At 35.7% G+C, this 26,389-nt stretch overlaps 1 protein-coding gene across 5 annotated transcripts in view; it reads left to right on the top strand.

The window, feature by feature from the left end:
• Positions 1 to 26,389, top strand: part of Lrp1b (LDL receptor related protein 1B) — a 1,890,041-nt gene that overhangs the window by 1,844,472 nt on the left and 19,180 nt on the right. For 4 of the 5 annotated variants that reach the window (XM_040745299.1, XM_040745298.1, XM_040745301.1 and 1 more), the window contains 3 exons: positions 3,015 to 3,119; positions 4,009 to 4,122; positions 23,747 to 23,823. In XM_040745299.1, coding sequence (XP_040601233.1) covers positions 3,015 to 3,119; positions 4,009 to 4,122; positions 23,747 to 23,823 — 296 coding nt within the window. The remainder of the gene's footprint in view (positions 1 to 3,014; positions 3,120 to 4,008; positions 4,123 to 23,746; positions 23,824 to 26,389) is intronic. The other variant, XM_040745300.1, reaches the window with a different exon arrangement.

Below are 26,389 nucleotides of genomic sequence, written 5' to 3'. Positions count from 1 at the left end.
GCTGGGTTGGTACTTATCTTTCTCTTTTGATATCCATAAAAGTACCTCCACATACCAAGGACACTAGAAAATATAAATAAAGTTAGTATGGAGGCACTAGCTTGACCTCTTCATGTTCAATGAGTTATGTGGGTGTTTTCTTCAACAATTGGGGCCTATTGTGATGGCAACAGCTTTGTTTGCTTAGGAGTTCCATGGGAGCCCTTTGACCAAAAATTTGATTGTATATAACCCAGGCCCAATAATGGAAACTTTGTTTTGTGATAAGATATGGCCAGTTGGGACTCCATCCCCTCATTATTTGGAAACTTTATTGGGATCCCCTTCATATACTCTAAGAAGTTTCCACTGCATTGGGTCATGTTCCTCTTGTCTTCTGAACAGATTACATCAGAACTGATTACATGTTTTTGATGAGTCTTTATCACTTACAATGATATTTATGGCTATAAATTGTTTGCTGACTCTATTATAACAGTAGTCATCACTATCTGTCATGCTTTCTCTTAGACATAAATCTAGATATTATTGAGGAAAAACTTGGGCCTCAAGTAGAACATCCCAGAGAGTATCCATCTGATATTGACTTTCCTAAGAATTCTTTTATTTACTGGGTAACTTGTAAGTAACATTTGAGAAGTGATTCAACCATGCTCTATGAAATTGTTTGAATCATATGTGATTTCATAGATGATAACATACTGTAGATTGAGGTGTTAAGTGGTATTTTTGTCTTGTTTAAAAATGTTTATAAACTTTTATCTTCAATTTAAAATTCAAATAAAACATTAAAAGGGAAAAAGCAAAAGTTATCATATCTACTGAAGGCAGGAATTTAAAACAATTAATTTATGTGGTTTCCTCTTTTAGATAAGATAGTTTGGTATATTGTTATTTTTATGTAAAATGCTCCAATATATAATGAGCTAAGTTTTCCTCATTGACATTATTCCTTTAAAGAAATAATAACCTATAACTTTTTCTGTCTTTTTTCTCAATAAAGCTTGGGAAGAAGAAAAACAAGTGCCATAACACTTAACAGTACTTTTGGCTGTGTATTTTGCTCAGTTTGCATGTGTATTGCAAAGCCATTGTTCAGGACAACTGTAAAGGATGTTATGCTCTCTAATATATCAGAAATATGAGACCACACTCACTTATCCTGGGATGGGCTATGGTTTCACAAAGCCCCATTTTACAACTTGAACATAGTGAATTCACCACTTCTATTGATTTTTAAAAGATATGTTATTTTGAAATATAGGCTCTTAAAACTGTCTTCAAATTCAAAAACTGATAAAAGTTGTATGCAGCTAGTATATTTCCATTCACAATACAACCTACAGGAAGACAGGTGAATATCTAAATAGTAATGTAATTATGAACAGGAGTGTAGCCAACCTATTATTCTTAGACAACATAACATCACTAGGTAATACCCTAGGAGGGCTGTACTGAAATAGTTACTTAACTTGAGGAAGATGAAATAACATAATTTTATTATCAAAGTCATGTGTAAAGTTAGGAAGGGATGTTCTACAAAAGTCATTCACTGTGGGAAGGGTAAGTATGATCAAGCATTAGTTATGAAGCCTGACATTACTACCAAGATCATGTCTGGACTCACGAAATACCAGACTTTGTTGCCAGTTGATGTAAAACATTAACATGAAACTGTGATCCACTTTGAGAAAACATTGTACAGCTTTCTTACAACTCTTCAAGAAGGATATCAGTGTACCTAATTACCTTGAACATGGATATACATTTTTCCAGTTTCCTCAGCGGTATTCTATGACCAATACAATTTTTTAACACATAAGACAGTGTGTTTTTCCCAGAACATTACTATGTCCGTTTTCCATTGAGAGAAGATGGTGTTTATTCTCTTCCCAGACATGTAATGTGACTGTAATTACTCTGTAGTATGTGATTTTTAAAAAAATGCCAACTCATTTATACTCCTGTATACTTCTTTACTGTTAGTTTTAGTTTCTACTGACTAGCTCTATTTTGACAATAAAACTGTGAAGACAGTAGATCACACCTGTAAGTGTGGTATCCAATAGGATGAGGTTGGAGGATTTACATGAAATTCTAGACCAACCTAGGCTATACCATGAGTTTCACACATGCCTGGGCTGGAATGTAGCACCTTGACTCAAAAAAAAGCAAAATCTTGGGCATCGAATTTAATAATATGTATTTAACAGGTGAACTAATTTTATTTGCTTCCAATAGCATCTATTTTTAGGCATGTGTTCACAGGTATGGGGTACAGTCATACTACATTGTGCAGGGAGTCCAGAGGACCACTTGTGAGAGTTGCAGGCTATCTGCTTGGGTGGCAAATACCTTTACCTTCTGAACCATCTTTCCATTCCTAAGACCACAGGGCAATCAACTTTGTAGAGGCAGAGCCAAGATAATCCCTAGTGTTTACAAACTAATCAGTCTACCCGATTGTTAACCATCAGGCCAGTGAGAGTCTCTACTTGACAGAGATGAATAGCATTCCCAAGGATGACACACAATGTTGTGCTCTGGCCTCTATATACACAAGAACATAAATGCATGTACACCTATACAAATACATGTAACTTCACATAGATTTAAAATAATTGCAATCCTAGTATTTCTTTCCAGAACAGAAAAGCATAGTACTTCTGTAGTGTGGCTCATGACTCATACTGATGTCACCAAGTCCTAATTAACTGAAAAAGAAATTAATAATGTCTCTAACATATAAATGATAGACAAGAGCATAAGTCTTTAAAATTTTATCAAACAAATGGATTGAAAATCAGCAAAACTCAAAATAATCTATCATCATTCTAATAAAATGAAAAAATCTCCCCCCAGAAATTTGACATCTGGTCGATTTATATTTCCATAGAAACTAGAGTGTTATCAGATGATGTGCATTGTAGCTTTCAGGTAATTTGTGTCAACCTTTAACAGCATTAATTCTTGTGGTAACAATGTCTCTTTTTCTTTATCTTTTGTTTCTGCAGCTGTACTAATGGAAAGATTGCCTCTAGCTGTCAGTTATGTGATGGTTACTGTTACAATGGTGGCACATGCCAGCTGGATCCTGAAACTAGCATACCTGTGTGTGTGTGAGTATCTTCTAATATGGGTAACTTAAGACAGGACTGCATGTAGCTAGAGTCACTATGCTAATGTTTTCCTTTCTTGGGGCAACATTTTCTTTAAGTGGGTGTATCATGCACATCTCAGTCAATTGTCCATCATTGGCTCATGTGCTCCATAATCCCTTTCTCATCATCTTATTAAAGATCTCATGAGGAATAGCTCATTTAGTTCTTAGCATCATGTCATTTTATACATTCACAGATTTTCAACTTGGAAATGCTTGGAAATTTGCTCTGGTTTTATTGACCTTATTAAGCTATGTGAAATCTACATATTTGTAGGTCATCTAGTGTGTGTGTGGGCATGCATGCATGCATGCATACATGCATGTGTTTATGTGTGTGTGTATGTGGTGTGTGTGTGTGTGTTTGAATTACTTAGTACTTAGGAATATTCTTGTTAAAACAATATGAACTATGTTTTCAAATATATAATGTTATCTGATTTTTTGTATCACAATTACAGTATGGAATAATATAAACCAATTAATCCTTGGCTCTTTCAGAGAACATTATATGCAACTGGGTTGCTAAATACCTAGGGAATTTAATATTTTCCTCCTTTCAGTTTTCTGATTTTGTAGAGCAGACCACCGAAAGCCATTCCATTGGTGTGGTCACTGTACTGAGTTTTGTTTTAACTGAGTAAAGAAATGATATCCACAGAATGAATCACATAAACACCTGTCCCTAAACTCCTCAGAGGAATATACTCTCAGAGTGTATGTGAGGGAGGAAAGCATTCCTGGGATCATTTTTATTTTATGTTATCGTCAATGTTTATCATAAATTTAAACATATATGACAAAAAGTCAGACTCTTTATTCAGTTGTATTTTACTGGAATTCTGCAGATGCTCTGTGGGGTTTAAAAGTCAGCGCTGTGACCAGAAAGAGAATCCTTGTGATCACTACTGTCAGAATGAGGGGATTTGCACTTTAACTGCGTTTAATGAGCCGAGATGCAAGTAGGTTTAACCTTCCACTTACTGCTGCGCTTCCTGTGACATCATTTCAGGCCACAGTTCATTGGTTTAAATCATGAACATCCACATGCATTTCACAGTGTATACTTAATCTTGGGGCTCATCTCTGTCACATGTACTTAACCTATGCTTCGCTCACAGATAACTGTGTACGCCACAGACTGCTAGAGTATGTAGAAATATAGCAAGTGATAAAAATGCTACTCATGCCGTCTCGTAAAAACATGCATGCAGGACAGTAGACTTTAATCCAAGAAGGACATCCAACAAGTGACTTAAAATCTGTAACTACTATATTTGGAACAGTGATTTTTTTTAGCTTCAACTTCTTTATTTCATAAACTGATGGGATAATATACTATTTGTTTCTTAAATTTATATTAGAAACTGTATGATTTACTAAGACAAGAAATAGGTGCATGCCAGAGCATTTCAAGAAATTTAATTTCATTATATCATAGGTTATTCTTTCTTCCTTCAGTTTGTGGTAAGTTGGGGTTGTCCATGGAAAATAAATGCCTATGTTTTTTTACTTCCAGGATCACTTCTGGGCTCACCAGAGTTGATGTTAATTTTTCCATATGTACTTGAGTTTTAGGAATAGCTCATATCTGGTGTGTTCCTTGATATTCAGTGTTAAAATCGTCAGCTTTTAATGGGCACTTCAGAGTAACCTCACTTAAAGCATGGTCAGGCTACCTAATAAAACTGTAAAGCACAGTAGTGTTAAATGCTAGCATTTAATTTCCAAACTCAGCTGCTTTGTTATAATGACCTATTGGGTTTGTGAGGTGAAAGTTTCAACTGAGCAGAGTTGACTTTCAAGATGGCAGTTTCTTTTAAACCAAAGAGGATTGTTCTGATGATCATGGGTCCTACGGAAAGTGTTTTGGTGACACTTCAGAGGAAAATGGTTCTTGATTCTGGGAATGCATGAGGAAGGATGAATAGATAGATCAGTGAGTCACTGGTATTCAGAATAACTGACTTCATGTGCTTCTTGGCCACAAAATAATGAAGACTTATTTCAGGTTGGTTTATCATCCTAGTAATCCGTGCCTTGGATCTCAGCCTTGGTTTATCCTGACAGTGTTTCACTGCTTTTGTGTAAAGCCTGCATACCATACCAGGTCTGGTTTGTCTCTTTGTCATAAACAGGTGCCAGGATGACTTCCTGTGCAAAGTTTCTCTATGTCATCAAAATAAGAATATTCATTCAAATGGTCATGGAATCCCACTGCAATAATTAATTTTTATCAGACAGAAACAGAGCCTGATAAGCAGTGAAGTCGGTAAACTCAGCAAGAAGAAAACACAGTATTTACATGAGTTTACTTTTATATAATATTACCTCAGTGTCTATTTGTCTTTATGGAAGTTGTGTCTGTTCTTTGATTTTTCTATCTCCTTCAGAAGGAATAATTATGATTATGATGCACACTTGAAACAGTTAAGTCATAAAAGAAGAATGGAGAAGTTATATTATTACATTCTCAATAATTCATTAACCAAATATAAATAACCAGTGAGTAGGACATTTGTAATTTTAGATAGTTTAATAACCACAAAACCTGACACAGAAGTACATTATATATTCTCCATATTTTTTGTAACTCTTATGCTATTTTCTAACTGCTACTTTACTCAGGATGACACACTGTGGTAACAGTACTGATCACCTTTGACAGATTATAGGACTCTATGTTCTATCCTTTCATCTTTCCAATGTATAATGCTGACAAACTTAAAATTCATTTTCAGTTGGTGAAACGCTTTGAAGATAGAATAAAAATTAGCCATTAATTGTTATAATTCAAATATTACCATGGTACCAGGTGAATAAGGAATTATTTATGACTCCAAGTGGGAGAAGCAAAGACCTTTTAGGTGTTGTAATATTTTGAAACAAAAAATACAGGAGTCTGAGAAGTGAGGAACAGCTGAAAATTCTGAGGAAAACAGAGCATGTTCAAAGTAGAGTATATGTGGAAGCAACAGTGCAGGTTACAGAGGACAAGAGATCCCTGGGAGCAGGCATGCTGCAAACACTTTTCGAGGGGTGTTAGTTGCCCTAAAGATTAATTGAGAAGAAATACAAGTTGGAGAAGATTATCCAGGCATACTCTCCTGTGGACTGACTGAGGAAGTAGAGAATCTCCAATAGCTTCAGTCCCAGAAAGCTAAGTGTTACACGGGTCTCATTGCATTGGAGGAGGTAGCTATTTAGGTGTTTGAAGCCTCTATTCAGATAGAATTCACACACAGCTGGGAATTTTAGAGCAGAAAAGAACAGCAGAGATTTCTCTTCATAGTGTAGTTAGGATTTCAATGAAAGAAAAAATATGGAAGACGAGACAAAATTAATTTTACAATGAGAAAGACTTAGCTTATTAAAGTCCAGCTTTTAAGCAGAACTATTGTAGAAAAGTGAGATCAGGTTTTCTCTCATGCCCATGGCTTCTAGGAGGAAATTTCATGGTATTTGAAATCAAAAACAAAAAGGCCTTTGCAATGTTTCAGGCATCTACAGTTCTTACAGCTGTAGCACGTAAATAAGTATAAGAAAAGTTCGTTATCACCAATGGTCATATGCAATGAAAAGCAATCCAGCTAAAGGACTATACAGCTCCCTTGGCATCCTTTTAGGACCCGCATCTCCTTGTGTGGGGAGATGTTTACTAAGGTAGGTTTTAGCCTGATGGCTAATGGTCGTTATTAGTATCTTTTGTGAAAACTTGATGTGTATCATTTTCTCCAAAACCTTTATAGGAAACAAAAGCTGTTTTGAGAGTCTCAATCTGGTGCTTTCTTTGGTTTCAATGGTATATCATTTTTCCTCTCTTCTTGGAGAGAAATACTATCTGAATTGTATGGTACTAATACACATGGTTGGGAAGTCAATAAAGTATTCAGATCTTCCAAAGGTGACAGCTCAGTTTTTCCGCCTAGAAATTTTATTGCTATATCCTTCAATTTAAGGAACAGATTTGTTCTTTGAAAGTCTTCACCTTGTCTCTAGATGGCCATTTTCATTTATTACTTTGTGAGCAACAAAAAGAAAATGGCAAAGAAAAGCAAAGGAATAAAACATAGTATATTTTTACATTCACTTGGAGTCAAGTTCCTCAGTTTTCAAATAGACCATTGAAAATTGTTAAAATGTATTTTAAAATTCTTCATTATGTAATTTTGACATATTATTATATTTTATTATGTGTTATAATATTAGAGAACTATATGAATTTTTTATTTTATTCCATGCATATGGATTTTTTTATGCATAGATGCATGTATGCCTGTGTGCGACATTCATGACTGGTATCTGCACAGGCCATCAGAGGATGGTTAATTCCCTGCAATTGCAGTAAATATGGTTGTGAGCCACTATGTGTATCCTGGGACTGAAATCCTGTTCCTTTCTAAGAGCATTTAGTGCTCATAACTTCTGAGCTATCTCTCCAGCCACATGAGTGAAAAATTATGGAACTCAATAGCAAGGTTATCCATGCTTCCTGAAGTCTACGAATTTCCCATAGGATTAGAGACACATTTATATCAGATGCAAGTTTGTATGCAAAAATGACCTCCCTCCGTGGCATTACTTTATAGCAATACTCATAGTCCTTTCAATCATCCACAACAGAGAAGTGCTTAGCCCTCCTCTGCTTCCTGTTCTTCAATGCCCTCCACATGCACAGTGCTGCACACACAACACCTGCAGGAATAGCTATGTGCTACACTCCTGGGTATCCTGAAGAAGCTCACTAAAACCAGTGTTACTCTGCTTTTTTATCTACTTAAGTCTTCATGTCACTCTGGTACCAATTAACACATCACTTCTTACATGTGACAAATAGTAAAAACTGGTTGAATCATACTTAATTGAAGCTTTTGCAGACTCAAATTTTGGGTGTTTAGGGGTGCTTTAGTTTTGCTATTTGTTCCATTTTCAGATGGAAATGTGTCAAGTTATCAGAAACTTCTAGAAAGGTGATTTTTGTTATAACGTGGCAAACAACTAGATTAAGTTGTGATCTCTAATGATCTAAGTTCTGCAGAAAGAATAACTTTAAAAAAATAACTAATTAGCTTGATATTTAGCTGACATTCTCAACAAAATGCTGATGGCATGCCCTGGTTGCTATAGTAACATAAAAAGAAGGCAAGAATTTTATGACTGATGAAATTTAAAACCAAGACTTGTAGGAGAGAGAAGGGGAAGGGGGAGGGGAAGGATTGGAGGGGTGAGATGTTGAGGTGAGTTGAAAGAGCTCTGAAACAATTACTTCTGATGAAGACATTGGATTGCCATGTGTTTTCAGTCAGCCTTTTGGCATGAATATCACGATCTAGGACTGTGGGGAACAGAGCTAGGGAAACACTGAAAAATGACTTCCTGTCTTCTGAGAATCCATGTGATACAGGAGTAGACCCAAAATGTGCTGCTGTCTTTCAGTCAAAGGGAAGTATAACTTTTAATATGGTGAGACATAGAGATCAGGTAAAATGGTCACCCTATGGAAATGGAACACCTGCCTCTCCAGGGGCACAGCACTGAGCCACATGGGATACTCTTCAGCCTTGCAGCCAGCCAGATTCTGTCTCAGAGAATTAGGTTATGCGTCTCCTGACTTACCAGTTGCTCTCATTTGAAGTGGGTTAGAAATATGGAAGCTGTCTCTGAGGAAGAATATTTTGCCTAAAATAGCTTTTAAATTCAAGCTAATAGTGGGTGAGCAGTGTGGGTTAGTTGTATACCAACTAAATTTGTGCAGTGAACTCCCCAATCCCTAGATCTTCAGAAGGTAACTGACATTGGATATGGGTCTTTCAAATGAGTGATCAAAGTAAATGGTTACTTAAAGTTGACCTTAACTGACCCTAGCCCAAAGGACTAGTTTTCTTAAAGAATAGCGTGACAGCAACAATTCTCACAGTTGGAAAGCCTAGACACAAGATAATCATCTATAAGTCAGAGAGACTAACATCAGAAAAAAATAACTATCTATACTTCAACCTTAAATTTCTAGCCATCAGAACCACGAGAAAAATTGTTAAAATTGTTTATTCTGTGACACTGCTGATTGGCTGCCCTGTCTGTAGACTCTTCTCAGACTGGCTGGTCTGTTGAGAATGTGATGCTTTCTTTGGAAGACACTGATTTGCACAGTTTCCTTTTGTTTTTACTTCCTTAGAAGTATATCATCACTTTCCCAATGGAGTCTAGGCAGACTTTTAAAATGTCCCAACACCTTCTCCTGAGAATAAATCAGGAAATCATAGGAGTTGGGTGCTTATGAACAGTTAGTTGACAGAGAACAAGGAGTTTGCCATTCTGTTCGGGACTCTTTCTTTTAGAAGGTTACCTTCTGTTTTCTAAATATCTAATGCAAATTCATGGAATGCATATCATTGTTATTTTAATATCTTTATTTACTGTTTCATATATAGTGCTTAAAAAGATAAAACAGACAATAAAGAAATTCTGTTAATTCCACAGGTATAGTAAGAGGCAAGAACATAGGCTTTAAGTCAACTCGAAGACAACTAATGAACTTATTTATCCATATTCTAATGGTATGACCCATGTACTTCTCTGAACTCTAGGATGTTACATGCTAGTAGACAGTCATGCTCTGCTTCCTGTGGTAACAGAATAAAAGAGGCAACAGATGATGATTTTCTTGACCTTTCTTCTTTTGGTTGGGGACTTTGGAGAGGCCATTGAAAAATCCTGCAAAACAGGCAGGGAGGCTCAATTGGTAAATTGTTTACTTTGAAAGCTCGAAAATATGAATAAAATCCCAAGAACTCACATAAAAATGCCAGGAATGGCATAGGAATGGACTTTGGGAGCCCATTTCACATGGAGGAATGCTCTCTCAGCCTGGACATATGGGGAGAGCCTAGGCCCTGCCCCAGATGATATGACAGACTTTGGGGAGCCCCCATGGAGGGCCTCACCCTCCCTGGGGGGAGTAGAGTGCGGACTGGGTGGGGGACAGGGGATGGGGGGTGGGCATTGGTGGGTGGCTGGGGAGGAGAGGAGAAAGAGGGAACTGGGATTGATGTGAAGCAAGCTGGTTTCTAATATAAATTAAAAAAATAATTTAAAAAATGCCAGATATGCTGGCATGTGCTTATAATCCCAGTGCTATTAAGGCAAAGGCTGTTTGGTCATTGGGGCTCACTAGTCCATCTATGTAAACTGTTCTGTGAGCTGCAAGACAAACAGATGAATGGCCTTCTTGTGGGGAACACCTTAGTTTGTTTTCTGATCTCACATAAATACACATGTACATGATCACTGGCACACTCATGTACAACTGCACATACATGAACACACTCCCACATACACATACATACACACACGCACACACACATGTGAACACACACACACACATACACACACACACAGAGGAAGGAATTGTCTGAGAACAGATGTCATTACTTTTAAGGAATGTGTCTGTTCCCACCAACTCCTTTATGTTTACTTGGATTTCTTCATGACTGTATGTACAGACACAGTTAACTTTTGTTTACAAATATTATTGGTATTACTTTTTGAAATACATTTTATCTTAAAGGAATGACTGAAAACAAAGGCATCCCAAATGATCACATACATTTTCTAAAACTTTTTCTTGGCGGGCACTATAGTATTTGAATAAAAAAAACTGGCTGAGGTTGAAAATTTGTCTCTGTATACATTCTTCAACTATTAAGTGACATCTTGCTTATAATTAGTTCTTTTGCAAAACCTCAGAATTCACTTTGTATTTCTCTAAATTCTTTGTTCATTTGGACAGACAGGTAGAGAACGTGTAAATTGGCCCTTCTCAAACAAAGATAAAAGGGCTCTACAGAGCCAATGTTACATGTATAACTCATTTATTTTACTAAATCTTTGATATTTCAAAAGTAAAATTATCACTAATTTCTAATATTATTTATAAAGCATACTTTCCATTGGCAGCCACTGTTACCATGATTTTGTTCAATTTTTTCATGAGTGTTCTTTTGTGGAGGATTTTATCGACTCATACAGAGTTTTCATATGTGTTTATAAAATATTTCAAAGGTCATTCTTATTAATATGTGTAAAAGAATAATTTTATTCTCAACAGTGTTCCACCCCATATTTTCTATATTGCCTTCACTATTTGAGCAATACTATTCGTTATATAATATGCATCTTGAAAGTTTGCTTTCTTGAGACAGGGTATTACTCTGGAAACTAAGATTTTTCTGGGACTCTGTATAAACCACGCTGGTCTTGAACTAATGGTTTTCCTCTTAGCTTAGCTTCCCAAGTGTTGATACTAGAAGTGTTAACCACCACCTTCACCTGCCTATATTATGTTGGTAACTTTTCCTGGAGTAAATACATTGATATGTCGTAATTTTCTCAGATTAACAGTTAACAGTTGGGGCCATTTATCCAAAGCTACAAGCTTGTAAAACTAATTCCTTTGCGCATGTTAATGCTTGGCGCTGTTAAACATACAATTTAGACTAATCATTCACCAATATGATTAGTTTTATGGGAACAAGTCCTTTTTCTGCGATAGATTCATACCTTTGAGCTTAGGATAAACACAGAAATGTTATCTACATCTCCCTGTCTTGACGATCTGAGTACTTGGATTATAAATGCACATCACCATCTCAAATCAAAAATTGAATTTAAATTTTCTACATTTCTTTTATGATTTGTTTTTATGATAGCTCAAAATAATATGCCAGATTATATGTAGATATTTAAGTGGCCTACATATACCCAAGAATAGAACATGGAGGTGCTTCTTTTTAATTGCTAATACCTTTTGAAATGACAAAATGCTTCACTCTCTTTTGCTTATGCATCTATATAAGAATGCTTTTGAGGATAATGAGTTCTAGGCCATCTGGGTTATACAGCAGCTCAAGTCAGTCCAGATAGTTGTTGATGTCTTCTAAAATCCAAGGACTTGACTATCCTCAGTTGTTGAATGTTTTCCTAGCACATGTAAAAAGTCCAAAATTTGATAATCCAGGCTACAAAAAGGAAATAAAATGAATGCATTAATACACACACACACACACAATGTACATGTAAATGCACAGAGATAACTCGCAAAGAAAACAACTTAAAGTAGTAATAATGGATACATATTACTTAAATATGCATATTGTTGATTTTAAGCATAATTCTAATGTGTAGTTTATATTTTCTTTCAAAAACTTGAAGAAAATATAAGTTCTTAAAGTATAATTAAATTTTTGGGAACTGAAAAACCAAAAATACCCACATGGAGTATTTCATTGCTTCTGAAATCATATATCTTTAGATGCTCACTCTTTTGAAAATAACAATATGGTAAAATGCCAAGACACTTCCCACATTGTGTGTTATTGCTTCCTGCCCAGGGCAAGAGCATTTCCCCACATAGTTAAGCAAATATAACACTGTGAATTTTTATTCTTTAGTTTTACATTTCAAATGACAGCTAAAACTCTAACCTCCCAAATCTCCATTTTTTTTTTAACCGGGTTAAATTTTATAGGCATTTGTGTTTTGGGAACCATGGATTTCCACACAGTTCTACCTAAGTATCTTGTCATCTCAATGGTTTTCTCAATTTTCACAGCTGTATGTTATGGTCTATATTTTATGGGAAACGAACTGTGCTCCTATGTGTGGCCTTTGAAAATGGAACATATTTCTGAGAAATAGGCCTTGGGAATCCTGCCCGTAGTCCTTGGCACCTTTAAATGTATGTGTCTTATTCCTTTTCACAAAATAACAAAATTCTTTCCCTAAGATATTTATGTTCGTGATTCACTCATTAATTCCCAACCATTAACCTTCATTCTCCATGTTCCTTTTCATTTCTCTGTATTGCCTCAGAGTTTAAGACTGAGTGCCTGGATTGTATTATGCCTGTGGTTTAATAATCATCACATCATTATGAGAGCACCTTTTCCTTGTTAGTAGCTGTTCACAGTTAAGAGCCAGAAGAAAAACAAGAATAATTTATTTTATCATGCACTTGATCAACTTTATCTACATTGTTACTGTCAAGACTGTGGAATAGAATTTTCTCACTGTTCTGGGTCTTCTATTGTATTATGTGATGGAAGGACTAGGCACACTTTATATATCATTTTATGAAGAGAGGTTATTTTCATTCATTTTGTTTTGTCTTCTCCAACTGTCATTGTTGGTCGTTCGCTGTCTTGCTTTGGACTTCCTGGCCCTCTCACTGAAAAGATGTGAGGAAAGAGGAAGAATGTTATGACACATTCTGATTCTTCTACCTGTACAAAGAAATGAGGGAGGGTGGGATATTGCCTTAGTCACTCCTCTACTGCTATGAAGAGACACCATGACCAAGGCAACTCTTATAAAAGAAGTCACTCTCAAGAGGGCTTGCTTATAGTTTTTGAAGGTTACTCCATGGTCCTTATGGTGAGGAGCTCAGTGACAGGCATGATGCTGCAGTAATAGCTGAGAGCTATATCCACATTCATAAGTAGAAAGAAGGAGAAGGAGACATGCTTCTCCAGACATGGGCTTTTAAATCCTCAAAGCCCACCTCAGTGACATACTTCCTCCAACAAGACCACACCTACTTCCATAAGGCCACACTTTCTGAACCTTTTTAAATAGCACCACTTCCTCATGAGATTATGGGGACCACCTTTTATTCAAACTACCACAGATATTTAGGTTTTAGAGGATTATCAAATAAATGATGCTTGTGGTGAATAATATTAAACGATTAAGCAATTTTCAGCAACTTACACACTTAGCTCACTGATTTAAATGGGTTCATAGATAATAGTAGTAACACTGGAGATGCAAATGTTCACAGTGGTTTTGAAAGATCTTGTTAACAGGGGAATCTACTAGGATAGCAGTTCCCAACCTGTGGGTTATGACCCCTTTGTGATTTTAATGCCCCTTCCACAGAGATAAACTAAAACCATTGGGAAACGTAGATACTTATATGATGATTCATAGCAATAGCAAAATTAGAATTATGAAGTAACAATGAAAATAATTTTATGGTTCCACAAGATGAGGACATGTATAAAAGGGTCACGTCTTATGGGAGGTTGAGAACCACTATACTAGAAAAACCCATGAGTTTTTAAAAAGCATTTAATAATGAATCCTAATTTTCAATATAAAATAAGACAAATATTTTTCAACTTAAAAAATGACTAATGGATTTTCTAGTAAATAGTACGAAAACAGAGTGACAGACCTTGCTTGTTGAGATTTCAGTGTTGTTCAATTTTATCATCCTATATCTATATCCTATACCCTGTAGTGCTTGGGTCAGCTACCTGAGACTGATGTGACAACTAAAAAACAGAAGCTCCAAAAATCACATGGAACATTGTTTCTCAAACATTGGACAACTTTAAAAGCTAGAAGTGTGAAAATATTTTGACTGGCTTTAAAATGATCAGAAACTGGTGTAACCTAGCTCTCAGAAGTCTGAAAATAAAAGGGAAACTATGTGAGAATCTCACAGCGTAAAGGATGTGCTTGCTCTTGAAAGAAAGATATAATTATATCAACAGCCAATCAACTTGCAGTGTGGTGACCTTGACAAAAATAGCCACAGGGAGAGTAGGCATAGAAGTGGCAAGATGGACACTTCTTGTGACATTCAATATCAAGGCAGGAGTTGGCTTTATAAAAAACACCAAAGTAGCTAATAAAAGTTTATGTATTTCTTAGGTGAGCATGTGGGAAACTGAGGGTTAGGCCCCACAGCAAAAGATGAAATACATACTCCTTCTTTTGCATTTGCAATTGATCTAATATAATGATCTGATTAGACACATGAGATTATTTTTCAACTTTTTAGAGGGAATAAAACAGATGTAATTTATGGTTTGTGCTTGAGAAACTGTGGCTAAGGTATTTGAAGGATGATAGGCGTTCTGTTTCTGTCATGCTTTTACAAAAATAGAAATTAGACTTCTGTATTTCGAGGCATGGCTAGGGCGTGGTTGCTAACATCTGTAGCCTTGCAGAAGGTATCTGCAGCCTGAGCTGTGGAGGTATGGCTATAAAGTGGAGCAGACCTTCTTCATAGAGACCAGGGTATGGCTATAAAGTGGAGCAGACCTTCTTCATAGAGAACAGCCAGGAAGAGTCCAAGGGAGTTTCAGAGTGATTGCAAAGAAGCCTCACATTTCCAGATTGATATTGAGAACTTTAGCAGTCTGTGGTGTCCACACTTCAGTAAGATCATTGCATGTTACTGATTTGTTTCTGCCCCTTAGAGTATTTTCAAAACATAAAATGTGAAGTGTGCATGTTGTTTTGGAACTGCAAATCCCAAGATAACCTGTCACATCGATACCTGTCCTTTACAATACAAGGAATCAGTCAATAACTTGTTCTAGCTTTTGTCATTCTCTTCAAGCTGCCAGGAATAGATACCACACACATTACATTTTTCTGGGCAAGTTTAAACTCCAGATCACCTGCTAAGGAGGTATTAGTGTACAGATAATAGATAACATTAATATGCTACTTATTTTCAAATGATAAAAGAGGGAATTCTGAAAGTGTTCACATTAATTTGTTCCCCCCCGCCTCAAAATCCAACCCCCATCCTCATCCTGAGCTCTGTAACAAAACATGTGCTGTGGCTGCCAACTCCACATAGACCTTCTCCCTGTTTCCTTACCCCATCTCATTCCATTATCCCAAACCCCCCATCACCAGCAGGCACTCCCTGCGAACCCACAAGCTATGCTGGCCAGGGAACCAAGTAGGATAGCCACAGATATCCAAGTTTCTTCCTATCCTCCAAATCCAATGCCCCAGTCTCATCCTTAGCTCAATACCAGACCACCTGCTGTGGCCTCTTTCCTCTTCCCCACCAGATCTCCAGGGGATCTTCCTCTCCATGTTTTTTTTTCAAAGATACACTGATAAACAGTGGAGAAAAATAGATGTTTTAACCGGATGTAGAATTAGTCTTTGCAAGTATGGAAGTATCAGATTAGCCGAATAATACAAAAAAGTGATTATGTGTTAGAAAATCTTAAACATTTTTCTTTTTTATTTGTTTTTTTTCCATTTTACATACTCTCCCTAGTTCCTCTCCCAACCCTTCTTCCTCCCTCCACCTCTCTCCATTTCACCCTTATATATATATAAGCTCATAGTGGGTGTCAACAAGTCCAATATACCAAGTTGAGGCAGGACCTAGCTCCTTCCTTCCTGCAGTCAGGCTGACCAAGGTATCCCACCATGGTAATGTGCTCAAAAATAACAAGTTCATGCCCCCAGGATAAGGATAAGTCATGATTCCACTGCCAGTCCATGTGTCCCGTCCCCAGTGTCCCCCTCCTCCCCCAAAAAAAGATCAAGTCACATAACTGTCACTAACATTCATAGGATTTAGTTAGGATTTTAAAAATAGTTGTTTTAAATGTGAGAGTGTTCTGTGTGCAATATGGACATCATGTATAATGGTGTCTGTACAGACCAGAAGAGGGCATCAGAACTTCAGTTACAGATTGTTGTGTGCCGGCCATGAGAGTGCTTTGAACTGAGCCCTGGTATTCAGAAAAAGTAGACAGTGCTCTTTCCTGTTGAGCCATATCTCCAGTCATATAAAATAAGTTAAATTCAAAAACTTATATCATGTATGATTTCAAATGCAGGTTTAATGTTATTCCATTATTTTTGATGTGGTAACATTTTCTTGCTTTTTTGTTGTTGTTTGTTTTATATAATGTGTGTCAGAATAAAGAAAAAAAACAATGTTCCTATTTATGTAACTGTTACTTACCTATTCAACTTCCGAATTTGTTAGTCTTAATTTTTCAAGAAAACTAAAAGCTTTATGTTTGTAATGTTTAATTTGCTTAGAAAACTATCTAGAGAAAAGGAAAGGAAGGTAAAATGGAAAGGAGTAAAGCAGGATAGGAATAAGAGGGTGAACATGTAAAATGTAGGTGGATCTAAAGGAAAATGGTTAGATCTAAGACTGGGCTGGATCCATGGGATCATTTGACTTATCAGGGAGGATGCTTGCTCCCTCATGAGATATGAGAAACGGGTAATGGGATGAAGTAGGAGCCTAGATTTCAGTTCTGGACAGATGAATTTCAAATTTCATGCATATCATATAGGTCACCTATACTTGTGCTTTTTTAACTTCAGAGAGTTAATTGATAGAATTAAAAAACTTCATAGTAAATTCAAGACCCTCCTGATGAGATACAGGATACCTTTTCTCAATAAAATCCACAAAATATATCAGACACATATTTATGGTATACTGGAATCTCAACTGAAGTGTCAGGTTGATATGAAAAAGAATATTGATATCTTCACTGTACTGCAGGACAGAGAGTCAAGTATTGAGAAGTGGCACAGGAATTGATGAAATTTTAATTTCAAAAGTGTTTTCATTTAATATTCTGAATTGGTACTAACTCTTTTATCTTAGCACTCATATTAACCAACTTCTTTGGTGATAAAACAAAAATAATAAATCTGATAATGTTCATAACTGGCATTATATAAGTTCCATTTAAATTAGTTATCATCCTTTTAGTTGTTCCATTTTCAAACCGTCCTGTGTATTATAATATAGAGACCAAAGTCCCTCCGTTGTAATAGTGTTTCCCACTTTTTATTATGGGAAGAAATATCTCTCTCTCTCTCTCTCTCTCTCTCTCTCTCTCTCTCTCTCGCTCTCTCTCTCTCTCTCTAACTAATCCCCCCCTTTAAGAATTCCCGATTGCCTCACCAAATTGCCAACAAAGACGATGGAGCATAAAGCTGCATAACACCTCTGATTGGAGAACTGCTACTGTGAGCAGATAGGCTGAGCACAACTATGAGCTCCGAGTGGCATCCTGAGGAGAAGGGGTCTGTGATGGAGAGAGAGCTGGCTGTCTGTAAAACAGACACAGAATTGTGCTGAAGAAGCACTTGGGGCAGGGGCTGCCTGAAGACAGAACCAGAGGGTCTAGGGCAGTTAAGTCCTCGGTCTTTTGGAGCCCAAGTGCCTCTGGAGTTTGGAGCCTGTGTAGTTTGTTGCAGAGAGACTGCAAGAAAAGCAACAACAAAAAACTTACTTAGAGGTTTAGGGAAGCAAAGATAGGAGTCTCATTATTAAGACCTAATGGAGCTTGTGCTACATTCAGGTTCAGAACCAAATTTATTTAGAGAATTAATAAGTATCTTTCAAATGACATAATTTATATACAATTTTACTATATAAAATATTGTTTTAAAAAATTTATGATGTGTTATAAGTATTCAACTTCCTAATTTTATTGAGTGAGATTTAGGAACACTGAGACCCACATAGTACATGTGGAATTTCTTGATTACTTCATTAATTCCTATGTAGAGAAAAGTAGGTTATATTAAGAGTTTTTTTCCTTTTCATGTGTATCTGTCATCATGCTTGAGAAGAAAAATTTCACATAGTCAATAAGGAGAAATACAGTTTCAGTTGCTTTAAGTTTCACCTTTGAATTTCACTGTGGCCAGAAGTATTTCATGACCTTTAAATTTGATGAAAAGAGAAAATCATTTATTAATCTATTTATTTTGTTTTGAAATCCTCCCAAAATAGAAGACATTAGACCACATCTCTGCAAAATGACAGGAGCATATCATATGAATTCATTATTGTTATTATGGAGATCTTATCTGAGAACTTGAATATATACTCAGTAGTATACCTAATTTTAATTCTCTTTACAAAAATTCCTTCTACTACTTTATATATTAAAGCTCATATACTTATATTTTTGATGATTTTAACAATTGAATTATAGGTGGTATTTGTAGTACTAAATATTAACTTCCAATTTGAAGATATGTTACTCCATATACACAAGTTTTCTTTGACAATCTAGTAGTGTTGGTTATGTGTAACATCTGAGCATTGTTGCCTTTACCAAGACAACACCCTTTACTACAGGGAGCTCATTGAAACAAAAACAGTATAACTACACAACATTTGCATAAATTGTAAAGTCATTATTAACTAAAGAAGTATATTTTATATGGTAAAATCTAGATGAGAAGTAATTTTTAAAACTGATTGGATAAAGTTAATTTGTTTCTTGCTAGATACTATGTAAAGGACTTACTTTTGAGTGGTTAGGTTGGGATTGTATATTATTGTTCTGAACCTAACAATAAAAAAAGATTAAGTAAAACTTGCTACAAAAATATACTCTGTGTGTATAATAATTATATTTATTGAAGCATGTTATGTATTATTTTATAAGATTAGTGTTGTTATCTTATAGATCCCCAGTCACAATTTCTAGATAACTTGGAGTTCCCTGACATATAGGTAGCTAGAATCTGAAGTTTCATGAAAAGTTCAGTTTCGTAATTATTCTAACTTAGGACATTTTAGAAATTTCACAAAGAGGATTTTGTGCTTATGGTTTATAAAAATGAAAAAGTAAGGTTAAGAAATTAATGCATTACTAGATAAATTTTGTATCTCTTAAAAGTTGTTCTTTGTAAGAAATAATGACAAAGAAATGGAAATCAGCAATCCTGTATCAGAAACTCATACCTGCACAAAATGAGGAGAATAATGATGATGATGATGATGGGAAGATTGATGTGTGTGCGTATTATTATTTGACTAAATACTGAAAACTCTACCAATCTTCTGTCTCTAGCCCAACAGTATTTAATTAAAATTTGCAATAATTCAGAGTGGTACAATGTTAATATAAAACCTGTCCTCTATGCTTCATGCTTATTCACTCTGGGAAATACCTATAGGATAGTTCTTCAACAAATGACACCAGGTATTCGCGATGGGGAATGTAACTTGCAGGTGTTAATTCTCAGATAGACAGAGGGAGCAGTGAATTCTAGTAGTATAGCTTCAAATATGGCTAAAGTTTGGATGAAGAATATTTTTTGATGAATAAAGAAAGGGGTAAAGAGATGCCAGAGAAATTATAGTCAGTATGATTATGCAAATAATTCAGTGAACAGTTGAACAGGAAATTTTGATGATCTGCAAATTCATTTCCTTCAGTGCTGGGCCATTAATGGCCTTGATCATTGCGTTCCACTTAGATATGAAGATTTATTAAATTCTATAAAGATGGTTTTTAAATGCTTGGTTTTAAATTACCCACTGGAAGAGAAACTTCTGGAGCAGCAAATGTCTTAGGTTGTAATTTTGTAAGGTAGGCAACAAGAATAATGATTTCTATGTGATTTAATCTCTCAAAGAGATTATTTTTAAGTCTGGAAGAAAAGGAAGACAGTGAAACATATCCTATTTTATCTTCGGCTGTAAAACATTACTTTATAAGAAATACAGGGAAATTGTAAGCTTGGCATCACTGATTAAGATGCATTACCATTAAAAAATAATTATTTTTACTATAAACTCAGAAAGTTATCCCCCACATAAAATAAGTCAGCTATTCCCTGAAGATGTGGAACTTAAGCATGCTCCAACATTTAAAGGTAAGAGAACTAAAGAACATGAGCATGTGACTTCCTTACCTGAAATAAGTGCCAGGCTTTTAGCCATAGATGAATTGGAAAATTAGACCACACTGTTAACAACATACCACCTGCCCTACTTAAAGAGCTGAAGGCTTTTAATTAGGTTCCTACTGTTCTTATCTCCACAGTCTGTTTCACACTCTCTGCTAGCCTTAGGCTCTGAAGCATATTTTCCTGCACCATGCATAATACAAGATTTTGGGGGAAGTCCTGTGCATTTGTCAATAAAGCACTGTCTGGCCAATAGGGAATCTAGATAGGAGGGACTAGGAGTCCAGAAGGACTCTGGGTAGGAGAAACACAAGGAGTCCGACATGTAACACCATGGGGTATGAAGCCCGGAACTATTCTCCGGTAAGAAACATACTTAGATTAACAATTATGGGGTAATTACTTAAGTCAGAGCTATCCAGTAAGAAATCAGCAAGGCCAACAGCTTCCCTTCATAATTAATATAGCCTCCTGTGTGTTTATTTGGGATTGATGTGGCTCTAGAACCAGGCTGGCGGGAAGGCTTCTCACAAAGAAAAAGCTTCTCTTAACACAAGATATATTAAGTTCATGTCAGAACATATTCTGCTAAATTAGTGTTTGATCCACCACTTCCTAGGTAATTTCACTTTGTCATTTTACTCATTTCAGTATAATGATGATCTCAGAGATTTTTATCTCTAAACCGTAGTCTCCAACCTTCTAAAGACTTGATACTTTAATACAGTTTCTCACGTTGTGGTGACCCCAACCATACAATTATTTTCTTTAATTTATTACATTTTTTAAATTAGAAACAAGCTTGCTTCATATGTCAATCCCAGCTCCCTCTCCCTCCCCTCCTCTTACACCCCCTCACTAGCCCCGCCCTCCTGGCTCTGCTCTATCCCCACTCCCTTCCCCATTGGGGATATCCAGGGTCTGTCATTTGGTTCAGGACAGGGCCTATATCCTCCCCCAAGAGTCCAGGCTGAAAGAGCATCCCTCTTTGTGATGGACACCCAAAGTCAATTTACATGCCAGGGATAGGTACTGATCTACTGCCCAGGGCCCTATAGACTATCCAGGCCTCTTCACTGACACCCACATTCAGGGGATCTGGATCAGTCCTGTGCTGGCCTCCCAGTTTATTTTTGTTGTTATTTCATAACTGTTACTTTGCTGCAGTTAAGAATTGCAATGTAAATATCTGATGTGCAAGGTATCTGATATGTGACCCCTATGAAAAGGGTCAATCAATCTCCAAAGGGGTTGTGACCCGCAGGTTGAGAAATGCTGTTCTAGAAGGACAATAAAATATAGCAGATGTTATTCTCATATTTTAAGTTGAACCTCAGTCTGCTTTTTAAATCAGGTGACATAAAGACTAAATCTTTGTTGTTTGAAAAACAACTCAATATAGCTGCACACACTTAGATGTATATATCAGCTTTTATAATTAAGTATGTAATCAGTACAAATTTATCATTGAGGCATGCAAAACATTCCCAGTGGTCAATTAGAAAGATTTGAGAGATGTGATGCTACATAGAGTGAAAAGAATTTTGCAGCAATTAGATTTTTCCTCAAGAACGTGTTCTCAAAATGTCTTCAACCATCATACTTTTTAGTTATCTGTGGACTGTGTTGGGAATTGAACCTGTGAATAGTTGGAAGAGTTCCTTTTCTAGGTCAAACATCTATAAAATCATATGTGTGAAACAACAAAATGTTTTACACAACTGAACATTTCATTCACTTTTTTTCATTTACCCTAATTTTGTATGCCTTTTGCATTACTCTGATTCAGTCTTGTAAAAAGACCCACAGACTTGGATTTTAACTTATGTGTTTCAATTACTTACATATAATGTACTCCTATCAAAAATGCTATGTGTAGAAAATCAAACTTTGTGTAAGACTTCTGTGAGGTTATCTGAAAACAACGCTTAGTAATCGCTTGAATCATAATATAAATAATGGTATTAATTTCCATTTGAACCATGTTTCATGCTCATGATTTATTGTTGTCATTATTAATCAAATAACTATATACTTCAAAGAAATCAGTACCGACAGCTGTGCTTGTTATCCTTTACTATGTTTGAAACCAGATTTTTTTGTGGTTTGAATTTGTTTGTGTAATGGTTATATGGGATGTGACCAAGATTTATGAGAGCCTATAATGTTTTTACAGATATATAAAGTAATGGTATGATAAAAGCCTACTTTGGAAAACAACATTATTCATATGAATTAATTGTGACAGAAATCTTATATTGTAGTTAAATACTGCACATTACATTGAGAAAGATTCACTTGGAATGGGCCTGAAAGCTTTCTTTACCTAGTGTACAACTATTCTAATATGGTGATATTTGAAAGCAATTTTAAATAAGAAGTGAGGCCAAAGATACTGTTTGTGTTCGGTTTGATGCTGGCAAACTCACAGAGGCATTTGTGTTACCTAGTAAATATTATTCACACTTAGAGAAAATGACTCACATTCATTTTTTGTCATCACCTATTTAGATTTTTCTACTTTGTGTTAAGAATAAATTTTCATCAAATGTAAACCTCTCATTCTCCTCTAGATTTATAGCAACAATGTTGTGGTAACAATATGGAGAAACAATTTCTCTCTACCACATCTTGAGATTCATTTAAGCTCTTTTTAATAAACATAGCATTTAACATTTCCTATCTCTGATTACTATAATATTTATATACCTATAGCTCTTCAAAAGCCAACACCTTAAGACCTAGATGTTAGTTACACCTTGGATTTTTAACAACCCGCTGAACAAACTAGAGAAATTTAATTTAAAAAAATTTTTTGTTTAACATGAACACTCAATATTGGTGAAGTAGCTGCTTGATGTTTTTCTTTAACATATCTCAACAAATGCTACCCAGTTGAAATTACCTGCAGCATACTGAAAATGTGAAACTAATTAGTCAGAAAGTCCTTGATCATGATGAATGTGTAATGATTGACTCTTCTTTCAAAACTGGTTTTATTTCAAGTCTCTGCATTGATGGACTTGTGTTTTGCTATTTACTGATTTCTTGCTGTTTTTGTTGTTGTTTCACTCTTTCTAGATGCTCCACTAATTGGTCAGGTACACAGTGTGAAAGACCAGCTCCGAAGAGTAGCAAGTCTGAACTCATCAGCACAAGTAAGTGTCACAGAACAAAATCTCCATTTGCATACTATACCCACCATTCCATCTTGTTTTAAGTAGTCATTGATTGATATGAGTCATCAAAGGTTATTAGGAATCTCATGTAAATAGAGAAAACTGTTTTGGTGACAAGTTTGAGATATTGTAGAAAATGAAATGTGATCGGTCAGGCTATGAAGAAGTTAATTACTAACCCAACATTGTAACATTGTTAAGTGATCTATCTCTTTAAGCATGTGTGTGTGTGTATCATCTGTTATTTGTAACACTGCAATCTCAGAGCATATGTACCTCAATCAGCATTGTGTGATCTTCTCTATTCTGTGATAACAATCTGTAAAAGTTTTCAAAATAATTCAGAAAACACATATTGTCAGATTATTTGACCTTGAATTGGGTGACTTGAAAATCCATGATGGAAAACAAGCAAAAACATGTGTAGAGGAGGAGGAAAATTTATCCCTGATGACAATCCTTAAATTTAAAGATTAACTTCAGGAGATGCAAATGATAATCACATTAATCAGCATATATAAATGGCAAAAATGACATGGAGATTAGAATTATATTATTGTACACATTAGTAATAGGCTCTGATTCTTTTTTGTGTACATATTTCTTATTCCTATTTCTAAATTCTTCTTTATTTTACAAGTAAGTGTTTTCAAATTTCTCACATTTGGTAGTTACTTTCAGTTATTAACTATGAGCATTTTGGAAAAGCTGCATATACTTCTAAAATAGTTGTTCTTGACCTTTCTTGTGCTATAACCCTTTAATACAATTCCTTAAGATGTGGTGATCCATAATCATAAAATTATTTTTGTTGTGAATTCATAACTGAAATTTTACTACTGTTATGAATTGTAGTACATATTTAGAGATAGAGGTTTGATAGAGGGGTTGCGACCCACAGGTTGAGAGTCACTTTTCTCAAAGACTGTCCTGGTCACAAATATTATAATTTTTATAGGTAAGGTGTATGTGTTTCAGTTACAGATTATTAATAATTTCTTTGTACTGTTTTTGCTGTGAGGATATGAACATAATGGTAGGATGCTTTCATTCAACTTACTTTAGGAAAATTCTCAAGGATCAAATTTAAAGAAGGTTCAGAGTCTTTGACAAGAAAAGTCATTTTAAACATTATTGAAATTATCTAAAAGGAAATAATGAACTGGAGTAAAATGTCTATCAAATTTTCTAAATTTTTCATAAAGGCTATACTCAGAGAAAATTTGGATCATAGAAAGGGTCTTGGCAAAGGATGTCCCAGATGTTTTCTCTAGGAGTGGGATATTCACATATTTGCATGGACAACAGCCTCACCCTTGCTTGGAAAGGAATACATATGACTACTGTGCACTAGTCATTTCTTCTTATGTTTTATTTGTATTTCTTCTCATGTCTGATGCTACAGGATGTCAGGTGTGAGGAGCACTGCCCTGGCTTCTGGGACTTTCCTTCCTTACCTTCAGTGAAAGTCCCTAAAATTAACAGACATGTTGAAAGTGCCCTTACTATTCAGACATTACAGTTTCACAAAAGGAGCCACCTTTCCTGAACAATGATTTTCTCAGAAGATGACTGTGTCACGTGAATGCAAAGAGAGCAGCAATACAGAAAGAAACCTCAAGATGATTTTTTAAATTTAATTAGAAATTTACTACACTTATCCCTGAAAGGGAAATGGAAAAAAAATATAAGAAGAAAAGGCTAGTTCACAGTTCAAAATCTTACTTCATGGGTAAATACCCAAGTTGCTACAAGATTACTGTGATGTTCAGTCATGCATAGACAGTGATTGTTCAACACTGTTGTTCCAGCTCACAGGACAAAAAGCCAGGCTCAGAGGATGGTGTTCATGTAGAGGAAAGCAACATGAGAGATCTATAAAGTTTCCTGAATTGTATTTTCTCACAGAAAGCTGCATCAAGTTCAGTTATTCTAACAAGCAAAGAATTTGATTATGTATGATATTATGAAACATACAACAATGATCTATCTGGGATGCTAATTTTTCAATACTTTTAATTATAGGTAACTTCTAACTAAAGAGTGCCTATTTTAAGATATTTCTAAATAAAGAACAACCATAAAAGTAAAACATTGTCAAAACAAACAACAAAATAAAACACCTGTGTCAGATGTTCTAGTAAGGAGAACTACAGCTTTATAAAGTAGAGCTGTTGTTCGTATTCTTTCAAGGAAAATCCATTCATTTTTCACTGTTTGTTGTGCACTCCTCAAACATAAGCAAAAGTCATTTGTCCATGAAGAGTATTGTGATTGCAGCTTACACTTGCAAATAAAACAGGGAAGAAGCATGGTGTATTAGCTGCCTACCCATTGCTGTGATAAACACAATGACCACAGTCACTTAAAGGAAGATAGTATTTGTCCCGCGCTACCGTCTCGCCAGCAAGAACGACGCAGAACACTCGGATCCTTCTGCAGTAAAGCTTTAATGCATCTTGAGAGATAGATGATCAGCTTCTTAGAGGGAGACCCCAAGCTAAGAAACCCAGCCCCTTATATAAGCCTAGGAGCTCCGAGTGAG

The sequence above is a fragment of the Mesocricetus auratus genome, unplaced genomic scaffold (assembly GCF_017639785.1).
Source record: "Mesocricetus auratus isolate SY011 unplaced genomic scaffold, BCM_Maur_2.0 Super-Scaffold_100004, whole genome shotgun sequence".
Classification (NCBI taxonomy): Eukaryota; Metazoa; Chordata; class Mammalia; order Rodentia; family Cricetidae; genus Mesocricetus; species Mesocricetus auratus.
Note: the sequence above shows the minus strand (reverse complement) of the source record. Positions and strands in the feature narration are given on the sequence as shown.